Genomic DNA, 14683 nt, shown 5'->3' on the forward strand with positions numbered 1-14683 from the left:
TCCCTCAGGGCTCTATACTAGTCAAGTCAAATTTTATTTATAAAGCACATTTAAAAACAACCAAAGGCCGACCAAAGTGCTGTACAGCATGAACGTATACACAAAACATCAAGGTTAAAACATACAAAACAAACAACTCCAAAAAACAAAAAAGCATCACATATAAACAAAAAAGCATCAAATGTATAAAACCAAGTGTCTTTTCTGTTATTGTGGTGAAAGCTTTCTCTGAAAATAGCTGTGTATCTGCTATTTTCCTGTGAAAGCTTTCCCCACAATACGGATCCTGGTGTTTAAGTGGTTAACACCAATATCACCCACCATAGAGGCACTCCTGATACTGAACACCGTAGCATTGCTGGGGCACATTTATAACCAGACATGCAGACTTGTCACCTTTTGGAATCTAAAATAAGTCACCTACAGTATGTGATTAGTGCAGAGTACCTAACTATTCCAATTCTTATCACTTTTAACTGATTCACTGCCAATCACGTAGATCTACGCGAACCTATTTTTTTTTTCATAAGACCAAGGAGATATGATTAGTCAAAGATCTAGACTCCTATCCACTTCCTTGTTAACTTAAAACTTAAAAATTCTGTATTTCGGCTCCTGAGAATGTTTTCTTTTTCAATGAAAAACTCTGGCACTGGCTAAAAAAATATGAAAATACCTCTGGCAGTTAATGGGTTAAGACTTTCCACTTTTGTAATTCAAATATATCCAAACGCATTTACATTACTTCTGTTACTAGAGAAGGTTGTTATAATGTGCTGTACTTAAGCTCAGATGTACTTGCAACCAAGGTTGCATATTATGTGTTTTTATACATTCAAGCCTATTCAGTAGTTTCCTTTCAAAACTACAGCAAAGCCCATGTCTTTACCCCAAAATCACTTGGATGTGGTAGGTACCAGTTACCATGGAAACAGGCAGTTGCCTTTAAACAAGTTGAGCTACCATGGTCTGTGAGGCCGATACGTGTGGCCTTGTTACACCCAACAATAAAGGGATGTTTTCATATGTGGTTAATTGTGTCCAGGACCCATGCTCGCTCTCTAATTGAAAATGTGTTTAGGAAATCTTAGAGTAGCCTTGCTGCACAGCTGGTTGCTGGGCTCTAGGACTGCAACTATCATTTATTTCCTCCCATAAGTCTGTGAGACCTCAAGGAAAAAGAACCCCGCCGGCAGCCACTTCTACAAGTGACTTTGTGTTTGTATGGGTAACCGGAACGCTTGCCCCAAAACCAGCTCGGCCCCATTTTTTGAGCAGACCACTTGCCCCGCCGGTGTGGAACGCTCGCCTGAAACACTTTTCCCGCCGGTGTGGAACGCTCGCCCCGCTTGGTGAGAACAGACTACAGCCCCTAACATTAAGTTAGGCAAAAAACTGTTAGAACTACCGTTACGACAGTCTGAAGTAGATTAGAGCCGTGAGAGACACCGCCGAGCGAGCTAAGGCGAGTGAGTTTCTGTGCCGAACGTAGCAAAGTCAGCTTCAGCCGATTGTCAGAATTACGGACAGAATCGTAAATCATTGCGTATTCTTTGTATGTATATGTCTGTATATATGTATAAGCACGGCATAAACGGCTGTGACTGATTGCAACACAAAGCTTTTTTAAGACAAGACATAGACATACCTATCACCCCTGTCAGGTGATAAGAAGCAGCTTGCTAGCTCCTCATGCATTGAAGGAGGCATGAGCTCAGTTCTGGGATCTCACTAGCTGGCAGAGGGAGGATTACATAGGCAATTGGCACTGGGTGAAAAAATGGGTTACAAAATCGTGGGATAACAATTTTGCATTCAAATATTTGCATTTAATAAGGGAGCATAAGGCTGTAGGAATTCATTAAGGCAGCATAAGGCAATAGGGATTAAATATTAACAGAGCATAAAGCAATCAGGCTGCATAAGGCATTAGGGAATAACTAATAACTGCATAAGGTAGTAGAGAGTCAGTAATAAGGCTCCATAAGGCAGCAGGGAGTCTGTAATAAGGCAGTAGGGACTCAGTAATAAGGCAGTATTACTGACTCCCTAGACTGCCCCAACGCTCCTGATTTCGTGTATAGAGGGGCGGGTGTAAAGAGCCGGCGAGAGACTGCGGCTGATCCCATTGGTTCACCGATCTGTCCGTCAACCCCCGCCCCGTTAACACAACATTACTAACCTCGCATCACCAGTCTTTCCACCTCGGAGGAAAACAACATTACGAGCGACGCCCACTGCACTCTGGTTGGTTGGGAAGTGAAACACTTCCTTATACCGAGTACACCGACGCGCTGGGCCAGGCTTTTATTTTTTAGCAACACTAAACAATAAAAGCCTGGAGATCGAGGCTACTGACTCCCAAACTGCACGCATATTCGCACTACGTTAAGAAACAAATGCCTACTCTGTGTGGAGTTTGCATGTTCTCCCCGTGTCTCCTAGGGTAGTTAATACCCTCACAAAAACATGTAGTAATCCTGGTCGCTATACCACCTCCCCCATGACAGCCGGGGCGCCTGATGGAGGGGAAGGGAACTGGTTGGAATAACGTGTTCCTTCCACGCGCTACGTCCTACCAGGGAAACTCCCCCCTGTCAGGTGACAAGAAGGTCAGTTGGCTCTCATGCATTGAAGGAAGCATGAGCTCGGCCCTGGCCTCCCTAGGCTGAAGGGGACTGGTGTAGCGCTGGTGTAGGGCAGGTGTAGCGCCCAGGATCACTTAGGAAATTGGCACCGGGTGAAAAAAATGGGTTACAAAAATTGCGGGATAAAAAATGTAAATAAAAAAAAAGAAACAAATGCCACCCTTTTGACATTGCCCTATTATAGCACCACCAGGAGGCTGATATTTGCAAAACATTTTTTTATATTACTCGTACAGATTTTGTCCAAACATCACGCAAATCAGTACACATTATCTCTATAGTCATGTGATCAAGATGGATCTGTCCGATTCTTCATATTCCATCAACATTGCTGGCCCACAATAACCTACCTGACCTGGCGGAGCCCTAGTTTATTTTCTTTTTAACATAGCATTAATTGACATTATCTTCACAATAGTATCTGTTCTTAACCATGTCAATTTGGCCAGAGGCTTGAATCACCCAGAGGTTTTCTTGTTCTTTATGTTCTGTCCACTGATGCCCCTGAACAGCAAGACGTTGCTGTGGAAACACCACTGCTTCAAAGTTTCCCCTTGAAGTCCTGTACTGCTATTTTCAAGACCCTTTTCAGACTGTGCATTGACTGTGATTATAACCATTATTGTGTTATGGCTCATTTTTGTTATGCTACTCGGTCTCAAGTCGAACACAGGAACCTAATATGTTTTATAAAGCAGGAATTACATATCAAATGTAAAACCCTGCAAATGTCCAGGCAGGTAAATGAGTGGGCTACGTAATATAAGAATTCTCCTAAAATAGTGCCTAAGAAACTATATATTTAAAAGTTGAGAAACCACTTCCTAAAAAATTTGTTCAAATATTAGGTTAATATTTGGATATTGGGCTACGTTATTAGACTTGCAAGATAGAATAACCTCAAGCTCAAAAATGATAACCATCTCCCATAGGAAAATCTGCCAATTCTTTCCCTGTCTGGCCCTGTGGCTTTTCAAAAAGATTTGATCCAGAAATTAGCCTTTCAAAGGCCTGTAATAATGACTGTCATTACTCAAGAAGGAGAAAAAACAAACTGTCGAGGAAAAGTAGGTTAGTCTCACATTTTCGTATTCAATGCAGCAGTGTCTGTTTAATGTAGGCCAACAAGACCAGACGCCGTTTCATGATGTTATAACTACTGAACAAGATAACTGAAACATGAATACTACAGTATTTGCCAATTCAGTTGTGGGATGGGCATGGCCCTTAAGATCAATCACCAAATGAAGTCTTACATGTACAGTACATTAACTTGATGTTACTTTTCAAAATAAAAACACAGATCATGTTACTTATAGCTGAACTATTGATTTAAGCTATTGTGTTTCTGTATGACTGGCTTGGGTTGGTTGACTAATTCAGGTTTAGCCAACATTATTGTCTCCGCCATGCCGAAAGGCATGGCGAGAGAGTATGTTTTTCCCCCTGTCCGTCCGTCCGTCCGTGTGTCCGTGTGTCCGTCCGTCTGTGACCAGCTAATCTCCAGCACCGTTGGCTTGATCGCAGCGAAACTGTGCACACACACTCCCTGGATGCCAATTCAGAACCTCTGCCCCAAAATTTTCTCATGGGCCTTTTATAGCGCCACCAGGAGGCCGATTTGTGCAAAACATATTTTTTGACAGTACTCCTACAGACTTTGTCCAAAAATCACGCAAATCGGTATCTCTATAGTCATTAAACGAAACGGGTCTTTCAGATTTTTCATATTCCATCCTGATTGGCTAAAATGTCTTCCAAAGTTTGCAGGAGTGCTCTGTTTTGAACAAAATGCCTCAAATAATGAACACAGCATGCAATTTCCGTGAAATTTTGCACGCACATTCCAATTAGGCCGAGGAAGAAATATCATTTGAAATGTTTTAAATCAGCCTCATGGTGGCGCTATAACAGGCCGATTCGTGTTTTTACCTATAACTGCACCGATCTGTGTAAAACTTTGTATGCACACTCCCTAGAGGTCAAGGAAAAACCTTTGCCCTTCATTTTTCACATCTGCCCTTTATAGCGCCACCAGGAGGCCGACTTATGTAAAACACATTATTTTATACTACTCCTTCCAATTTTATCCAAATTTCACGCAAATCGGTACACATGATCTCTATAGTCATGTGATCAAGACGGATGTGTTTGATTTTTCATTTTCCATCCTGATTGGCTAAGATTGACATCTAAAGTTTGCATTATTGGCTTGTTTTGAACAACATTCCGCAAATCATGAACGCATCTGATTGTGGTCAAACTTTGCACGCACATTCACACTGTGTTGAGGATTCTTTTTTTTTCTTTTTTTTTAAACGCATATATGCGTTCTTGGCACTCAAGTGATGGATTCAAAAGAACGCAAAGAACGCATATATGCGTTCTTGGCACTCAATGTGTTAACATTGGCCTGTTATCGCGCCACCAGCAGGTCTAATTTAGCAAAACAATTGTTTTTAACAAAATGCCTCAAATCATGAATGCAGTCAGTGTCCGATTGTTGTGGAAGGCCTAAGAAGAAATGGCACCCTTTTCACGTTGGCCTATTATAGCGCCACCAGGAGGCCACAATAGCCTACCTGACCTGGCAGAGACCTGAGCACTTTTTCTAGTTATTATTATTTTGCCCTACTAGTGGTGGGGCTTTTAGGGAAGCAATGTTTGTATCCGTCCATCCATCCAACACAGTCAAAAACGACTGGTTTGCCTTGGCAATTGCTTTGCACCTGGGGTTGAGCCCTCAAGATTCAATGTAATTGAATTGAATTAAAAAAATGTAATTCAAGGAGTTTAATTTGTCACTCATACAAACATGTGTAGTGAAATGTTGGTGTGACATGCCCTGCAGACTGCTGACAATATATAAAAAACTAAATAAGATATAATAAAATGAGGTATAATACATCAAACTAAAGTAAATCGTAAAATGTGTACATTCTGGTAAGTGTTGAACATTTCTAAAATACTGTGGCCTGCTGATTTCGGTCATGCCATCTAGCACCAACCTTAGGCCAAACGTTCTGATTGCACAAACGATATCTCAAAATCTAATGAGCGGATAGCATGACACTAGGAGCAGCACAACCTTATATTATTATTCTAGGGGCTGCAAGCGGGACCATTGGTCTTGTGGTCTTGTTTACTTCTGTGCTTATTTTAGAATCAATCCACTTGTTTGAACACTTTGCTTGGGTATTAGTCATGTTTCCCTGTGCAATGCCAATGATATTCTTTCACTCTCTGCTGTTACAGCCGGAGAGTGAGGTGTCCACCACTGCTGAAGATTATTCCTCAGAGGTAAGACAAGTTTTCTGAAGTCATGAATCACACTAATATGATACCTGATCATGTTGTGGATGATCAAGAGTATCAATTAACGTATTAGTCCTCCACTCTCTAGTGTGGTAATTGGTGAAATCGATTGATTTAGCTTTTGGTTCTCCATGTTTATATTTGATAAAACATTTAAATTAAGTTACGTATATATATTAAACTTAAAAAAATAATTTTACAGTGAACAAGCAAACAAGTAAATGTAAAATACGCATAAACCGAACTTTATTTTATTCGACCACTAACACTATAAAATTATTAAATAAAGAATAGCATATCCACATGCTCACTGCGTGTCATGTTGTGATGCACTGTTAGCTTGTAGATCTGCTATTTTGAAAAATCTTAAAAGGTTAAAACTTAAAACACATTGGCTGCATATTTGCCAATACCGATATCATCAGAAATGGCCGATATATCAGACAAACTGATATATCGATGAGGGCACTAATTCGCAACGCGTTTTGAGCTTGCTATTTTTGCTAATTTAGAATTTTGAAATAAATACATAGCACATGTGCTGGTTCCAACAACATCATACAGTATCATAATTGAAGATCATATGAATCATTTTAGGAAGTTTCTATACCTGCAAACATTGAATTATAAAGTCAAGAACTTCCAGCACAATATGTGAATCTTAGCCTTTCACTGACATTATTGTGACTTAACAGGTAAATGGTTGCCATGAGATGACTGAGAGCCAAATGGAGTCTTCCAAGGATTTTGTCTGGGTACAGTACATAATTAAAGCTAACCGCAAAACCAATCAATGCTACACTCGACTCTGCATTTTCTTTTCATACCATTTCTGGTTGTCACTAGACGTCCTGTAACCCCACTAACCAAGTCCCTTTTATTCTTTACTGCTTCTTGGGATTTCACTGTCTGCTTGTATACTGGCTATGGCTATAGAGCCGCAGTTAACAATTATTGATTAATGTATTGATTCTTTTTTCAGTTGTTTGAATAACCTGTTTGATTTAATTAGACCATGACAGCTAAATAAAATAATATAGTGCACAATTATGATAAATATCTATGACAAAATGACATCTTAAAATTGCTTAAAGGTAGGGTAAGTGATATTTTTTGGTTAAAACAAAAAGTATTTTGTTAAAAGGTTAAAATACTATATTCTGATAGTAATCATTGCTATAGAGTGTTTTTTCAGTAACAGATGTCTCCCTGTCTCTCCAGCTCTTTAATAAACAGAAAATAAAATTTTCGGTAGGTGTCAAAATCTCAGCCAATCAGGAGAAAGTACCAATTTTTAAGCTTAATTTGTATAGTGTTCCAGTTCCAATTTTGCATGCTCATTTCTTAGTGTCATCACTTCCAATTTCACTTGTTTAATCTATATCCTGATTGAGTTCTCTGTCCTGGTTGGATAAAATTGGAAATGAAACTGAAACTGAAACGAAAATGCATTTTCTGTTTAATAAAGAGGTGGAGAGACAAGGAGACTCCTAATACTGAACAAACACTCTATAGCAACGAGTACTATCAGAATATAGAGCTATTTAACAATTATTTTAACCAACGCAAATCACTTACCCTACCTTTAATATATTTACCAAGCAACATTTTCAGCGTTTGATTTCATATTAAGGAAAAAAGACAAGCATTCACATTTCAATGACGTCGTAAATAGCACATACTGTAGTAGAAATTTCTACATCACTAAACTATTCTACTCCTAAAATGTAATTTGATTACATTTCCCATCAGTTATCAATTATTCAATTAATAATTTCACCCCTAACTGAGTATAATGTGAAAACTACAGGACTATGGAAATAACAGAAATTGCCTTGTCATCTGTCAAAATTAACATTTTTGACAGATGACAGGCTGACAGACATGTCTTTATTAGGGTTGGTCTGTCTTTGTGCCTGTTTGTCTTGAGCTAATCTCGCAAACTGCTGGACTGATCAGCGCAATATTTCTTGTGCACACTGGCAGTAGGTTAACTTAATACCTCAATGTATTTTATACTTTTTTTAAATTCTACCTTTAATTCATTTTTATAAATAAGTAAATGGGGTTTGAATTGGGCTGAAAAGTCATAAATGCGTCATAGACATCACAGGCTGGCCACATGAAGTCCTAGATCAACAATGGAGGCGTGCTGTTCCCATGTGGATCCCAAGAACCACATGATTAGATTCTCTAACAAATGGTGTAGTGACTGTGCTGGGCGTTGTGACCTTTCAGAGGTGTAAATTAGTAAAAAGGCTGGAGGAGTACAGTCTGAGAAAAGGAGAGGACATGAGTGAAGAGGCTGGAGGAACAATGAACTGTTCTATTTGGTTAGGTAATGGTGGTACAGGAAAGAAATACCTTGTTTTGATGTGTTATAGACGGGATGCAAAAGAGAAAGAATGATGCAAATAATCAGAGTGTCAAAAAGATATGAAGCTCACATATGTTGCCGATGATCAAGGGCTCAATATTTAAAATGTGAATTTGTTACAAAAAGGTGCCATTTTGACAAATGGGTGGTGGTATAGAGTAAAAAAAGAACTTGCCCACCACGCAAAGGTCAGGATTCAGTTCTTGGCAGCAGGGCCTGTCTTGGCCTGGTTCTCGGCAAACACAACAGCCAAATTCCAATACTCAAACGTCCATCCTGGCATCCTCCACTCGCGTAGTTGGCTCGTGACTTAGCCTCCGATGAGCAGGCGAGGAGCAGAGGTGAGGACGTGATGAATGGGAACGCTCCTCCTCGCTCAGTCAGCATCATTTGGAAGCAATGGCATTTACCTAAGACATGTTACACTTCACTGCTGGATCACTGGTAACAGAACTGTAGCTCATTGCTCAGATGTCGTGTTGTATTAGACCCTATACTGTATGTTTACGAATGTTGCTGTTTGACATGCATTCTCTCATAGATAGACCAATGCATAACAGACTGCAGATTTGAGTAAATAAAGATCAATCAAACCAAGTTTTTAATTTGTAAGTGTATATCACATACTCAATTGTTTATGATGCGGATGCAATTTGTGGGAAAAAACTAAATATATATAGTTTTATTCATAAAAAATAAAGAGGAAATGAACTGAGATGTATCGTTCGCATTTCAGTATCTCTTCCAATTTAATTAACTGGGATGACTGAATTGGGAGGAAAACATTAAAACAAACAAAGAAAGACTCATACATACGCTTAATAATGGTATGCCATTTTGCCTGGTCACCGTGGCTTAGTCTGGAAAGCATGCATTGCAACCCGCTTGTTTAAAGGTTTATAAAGATGCTAAAACTTCATAATTAATGTCAAAAACCAATAGTTATACTATTAGCTCCTTCTTACTAATCCTCCATCAGCTTGTTGCTGTGTCATTCTTTCCTGGATCTTGTCCAAGTACTGATCTAGTGCTTGTTGAAGCCCACTTTTGTGATTTGTCATAATGCTTGCTTTTTCCACCTACCCCAGGAGGAGGCAGAGTCACTGCAGCAGGTGACAAAGGGAGGCAGACTGCAGGATATGGCGGATGCTCTGGCTGCTAAAACCCAGGCTGTGGAGGAGCTCAGTCAAGAGCTGGAGGCAATCAGGGCTGTCTTTGGCAATGAAGGAGTGCAACAGGTGACTGTTTTATGTCCACATTTGCTATTCCTTTCTCTACCAATTTTTTTTTATTACTTACCACCTTTAAAAGACATGGTGGGCTCTCTAATGAGTAATTCTCTAACACTGCTAATGAGAACAGATGGAATAGATGTGAAGAATTTGTTCACAGCTAAAATATATAAATATGCAGAACATAATGTACAATGTGCTTCTACAGTAATTCGTGGGAAGCAGTCCAGTTTGTAATTAGCAACAGTTGGTGACAAAAACACACAAATGAGAATGATGGAAGACTGTACCACAAAATAGTACAGTATGAGTTTGGAGGACATCTAATTGCTATCTATGCTTTTTTTCATTTATACAGTAGTACCCTTTTTGTGACATTTTCCACTTGTATTAAAAATTCAGGATTAGCCATGCAATTAAAGGGCTCCTTCTACTGCAGTCTTTTATCCATCTGTACCATAACATAATTAGTATCTACTTCCTGTTCCATCGCACCGTAGTAATAGCATTTGTCTATACATTGGATAGTATTGTATGACTGTATTCTGCTCTTACAGCTGCAGGACTTCGAGGCTGCCCTGAAGCAGCGAGATGGTATCATTACCCAGCTTACTGCCAATCTACAGCAAGCTCGCCAGGAGAAGGACGACATTATGAGAGAATTCCTGGAGTTGACGGAACAAAGCCAGAAACTTCACATTCAGTTCCAGCAGGTGGGAAGTTTCCTGTTCCGCAGCATACTCCGTCCTATCATTTAGCTACTACTGCAGTTCCTCATATACCAGTTAACCCATTTAGACCGGGAACGCATCTGTCATTTTGGATTTATTTGGCTATTCAAAAATGAGTGCCTCACTATGAGCTTGTAGATCTAAAAAAAAATATATATCTTGACAATTTGTGCAAATCTTTGAATATATTCACAAGTTTCCTAGGGCATGGTGGGCATCACTTCCTGTCGTTTTGATCTCTGATACCTGATCAAATCGACAGGAAGTGATGCCCACCATGCCCTAGGAAACTTGTGGATATATATATATAATAAATATATATATTTTGTATTTGTCTCATTTATCCCCCCCCCCCCATCCCCCCATTTTTGTTTTTTCCGACTCTGTATATAGTGTTATTTTTTTCTCTGTGTTTTTGTGATGATATTTGAACTGTTGGTGCTACTTTATACGTTTTATGAATTGAATACAAGGACCTCAATGGAAACAAGACCGCAAGAACTTTTTTGGACGGACCTTTTAGTCAAAGTGTTTTAACTGTTTTTAACATTTCTTCCTAATAAAATATTCTCTCTCTCTATATATATATATATATATATATATATATATATATATAATTTTTTTTTTTTTTTTTTAGAATCGGCCTTAGGTCTAAACTCTAAATGGGTCAAATTAGTTATTATTGACTGTGCAAACTCCCACATTATAGACTGGACATTTCTTTCGATTTTTGATTTGTCATCGTACTGGAGTGTGACTGTCTATTGATCTGATTGACAATGAAAGCTGCAGGCAGGTGAGACGCTGAGGAACACTAGCCACAGCAGCGCGGCAGCTGATCTTCTCCAGGCCAGGCAGCAGATTGTCCAGTACCAACAGCAGCTAGAGGAAATGAGCTCCCAGGTCCGAGGTCACCAGGAGAGGAATGATGAGCAGCTGCTGCAGATGAGTCAGCTTACGCACACAGTCAATGAGAGGGAGCTGGTGAGTTGGCCACCTACAGTATGTTTGATCTGTGTTTGATAGATTTCGCATACTGGATAATACTCCCATGAACATTTATTCTAATACCACCAACAAAGTGATCGTTTGGGCGTCAAACTCTTCCACATACTCTATTTTTCTGTTTTCCACATGTTCTTCTGTACATCATTTGGTGTTTTATTTTTTGGATGTGCATACTTTTGTAAACTCACAAGACCCTTTTGACAAGTGCTGCATGACGTAAATGGCATTTTCAACTGAAAATAGTCTTAGTATAGTTAAGACTAGTTTTATTGATGCTTTTAATTTTAAGTGATTACAGTAAGTCTGATTTCTACATCTCTGTGCTTTTCTTTTTAGGCAGGGAGAAGATCAGAAGAATCATTTGCACAAAAATGTCATGAAAAAGACCTGCTGATTGCCGAACAAAAGAGAGTAATGTTGGAGTACGAGCAGTCCTTAAAAGAATTGAGAACAGAGCTTGCACAGGCTGGCAGAGTCGCCGAAGCATCATTTACCCAAACACTGAATGAGAAAGAGCTGCTGATTTCGGAGCAAAATGCAATAATTACAGATAACGAGAGGTCACTTAACCTGCTCAGGGAGGAACTTTCCCAAGTGGGGAGGAGTTTACAAGAGTCTGTTGCACAGCATTTGGAAAAGAAAGATCAACTCATCGCAGAGCAGGAGCGAGTCATTTCAGAACATGAAAGCTCTCTTAGCCAGCTTAAAGACAAGTTTGAGTCGTCGCAGATAAGCTTAAATGACCTCACCCAGCAAATGTCTTCAAATGAGCTTGAGCTTGAAAGACGCCGGGATGAGTTTGAAAGTAGCAGTATTAAGTTAGAAAGCTACAAGAGTGAATTGGAGAGTTGTAAGGTGGAATTGGAGAGTTGTAAGGTGGAATTGGAGAAAGGGCAAATAGAGTTGGAAAGCTGCAGGGGCGAACTCTTAACCTCCAGACAAAAGGAGAAGCTGTCATCTAACGAGATAATGCAGCTCATGGGTACAGTAGAAGACCTGCAGAAACGATGTCACCAGGGGAGCCTGTCTGAAAGTGACAACCTCCAAAGGGTGGAGAAGGAAACTGCCCAGAAACTTGAGCATCTTCGGTCAGAGCTGGATGAGATGTATGGCCAGCAAATTGTCCAGATGAAGCAGGAGCTTAATTTGCGACATGCAGCAGTAGTTGACCGAATGACTGAGCAACATCAGGCTGAACTTCTGAAAACCCAGCTGCAATCGAAGAGTCCTACAGTTAGCGCTGATGTGGTGGATGAACTCAATGCCAAGGTTGAGGAACTTGAAGAGAGGCTAGAGGAGTCCCAAGCAATGCATAAGAATGCAACTCATGAGCTGAGCCAGGTAGCTCAGGAGAAGCTCAGCCTGCAGGCCCGGGTCGACGAACTTCTCCATGACCTCCGCTCTGCTAAAGATAAAGAGAAGCAGAGCCTTGTTTCTCAGGAAAGCCAACAGAGTGAACTGCAGCAACTTCAGGACACTATTGGTGATCTGCGACGCCAGCTGACTGCTGCTAAGGAAGACGCGGAAGAGGCAGAGGTAAAACATGAATCGGAGACAACCAACTACAAGATCAAGTTGGAGATGCTTGAGAGGGAGAAGGATGCCGTGCTTGACCGCATGGCTGAGTCACAGGAAGCAGAGCTTGAGAGACTGAGAACACAGCTTCTCTTTAGCCATGAGGAGGAGCTCACCCTTCTCAGGGAAGACCTGCAGAGGGAGAGCTTCCTCAATGCAGAAAACCTCCTCAATGAAGCCTCTATCAAACACGAGCGAGCCTTGGAAGAGCTACGTGTTGGTTATGAAGAACGACTGCGTTTGTCAGGAGGAGAGAAAGCAAACTTTATCTCTGAGCGGGATGAGCTGTTACACCAAATACTTGCACTGAAAGAAGAGCTGAATCTAGCTTTGCACAGTTCCAAAGCAAATGAGCTGGTCCTGCAGCTCCAAGAACTTCAGGTTGAGGTTGAAGAACTGAGAAAGGGAGGAGATAAAACGGTTCAAATGGAGCAGGAAATCCAGACACTACTGAGAAATATAGAGTTACTAGAAACCCAGAAAAAAGAGAAAGATGAGTCCTGGGAGAACAAATGGAAGGAGCAGGAATCTGAAAAGGAGACAATGACACAATCTAACAATGGGTTTAAAGTGGAGTTGGACTCACAAATTAGGAAAGTAGAACTTCTCACTGCAGAAAACAATCAAATGCAGCAACAAGGGGTTGAGTTGAAAGAGGAAATAGAAAAGCAAAGGACTACTTTCTCTTTCGCTGAAAAGAACTTTGAGGTGAACTATCAGGAACTTAAGGAGGAATATTCGTGCCTTGTTGAGGTAAAGAGACAGTTAGAAGAGAAGATACTCAAAGATACACTTGAGTTAGAGGCAAAAATCGCCAGCCTCCAGTCTCACATTCGTGGGTTGGAGGAGAGCAGTAAGTCTATGGAGAACACAGATACAGACAGTAGACCTCTGATAGAAAAAGATAGTACTGAATTGATGGAGAAGCTTGACATAGTTTTGAGCGAGAAACAAAGCCTAACTGTGAAGCTCTCTGAAGTCTTAGAGCAGCTGACTGTCACCGAGGGAAAACTGACACAAGTGGAAAGAGAACTGATGAAAGTCAAACAAGAAAACGAGATGGCCATGACTCAAAACAAAAGTATGGAGAGGGAACTGGAAAGCCAACAGGAGACCTTGAGCTTGCAGATGCGAGGGCAAGATGCCCAAAGCAAAGCTAAGCGTCAGCAAGATGAGCAGTATGTACAATCAACAGCTCCAGCCTGCGCTATTAAAGACCATCACCTCCAGATTGAATCTCTGCACAGGGAGATAGAGACTCTCCGTTCCCTTTTATCGTCAGCTGAAGTTGAGCGAGACACCATCAGGCATGCCCTGGAGGAGCAAAGGCTTAAGCAGACTACTTTCTCTCCAGCAACAACAGCAGCCCAGCATTCAGGGGAGGGACCTGTTGAAGGACGATCCTCCCTTCAGAAGCCCTCAGGGTCAAGCAAACGCAGGAGACGGCAGAGAACAACGAAGCAAGAGCACAAATCTGGCACTGCGCAATCAGACAGCAGAGAAGAGAGAGAAAGGGAGGAGGAAGAGGAGCCAGTATTGGAGGAGGGGGAGAAGGCTAGAAGCGCTGCAGAGCCGGCGATGCAGGCTCAGATGAAGAGCCAGGTTACGTCGCATTCACAGCAGAGGGCCAGAAAGGAGGGCTCCACTGACGGCTACCAGGGAGACGGAGGCAGAGACTACATCAACAAGCGGGTAAGTACTCGCAGGCATCTACTGCAGCACTCTCAGCTGAAACAGCCCTCACTGGTTTTTCCTCCTGGGTTTTCATTTGTGTGAATCATAGGATTACATGTTTGA

The 14683-nt window shown here is 40.9% G+C and overlaps 1 protein-coding gene across 5 annotated transcripts in view; it reads left to right on the top strand.

Moving 5' to 3' along the window:
* The window catches only part of akap9 (A kinase (PRKA) anchor protein 9), a 99661-nt gene that overhangs the window by 22586 nt on the left and 62392 nt on the right, over window positions 1-14683 (top strand). For all 5 annotated transcript variants that reach the window (XM_080443046.1, XM_080443044.1, XM_080443045.1 and 2 more), the window contains exons 3-8: window positions 5904-5948; window positions 6659-6718; window positions 9429-9578; window positions 10130-10285; window positions 11090-11287; window positions 11648-14578. In XM_080443046.1, the coding sequence (XP_080299172.1) occupies window positions 5904-5948; window positions 6659-6718; window positions 9429-9578; window positions 10130-10285; window positions 11090-11287; window positions 11648-14578 (3540 nt within the window). The remainder of the gene's footprint in view (window positions 1-5903; window positions 5949-6658; window positions 6719-9428; window positions 9579-10129; window positions 10286-11089; window positions 11288-11647; window positions 14579-14683) is intronic.

The sequence above is a fragment of the Gymnoscopelus braueri genome, assembly GCF_963280865.1.
Source record: "Gymnoscopelus braueri genome assembly, chromosome: 11".
NCBI lineage: Eukaryota > Metazoa > Chordata > Actinopteri > Myctophiformes > Myctophidae > Gymnoscopelus > Gymnoscopelus braueri.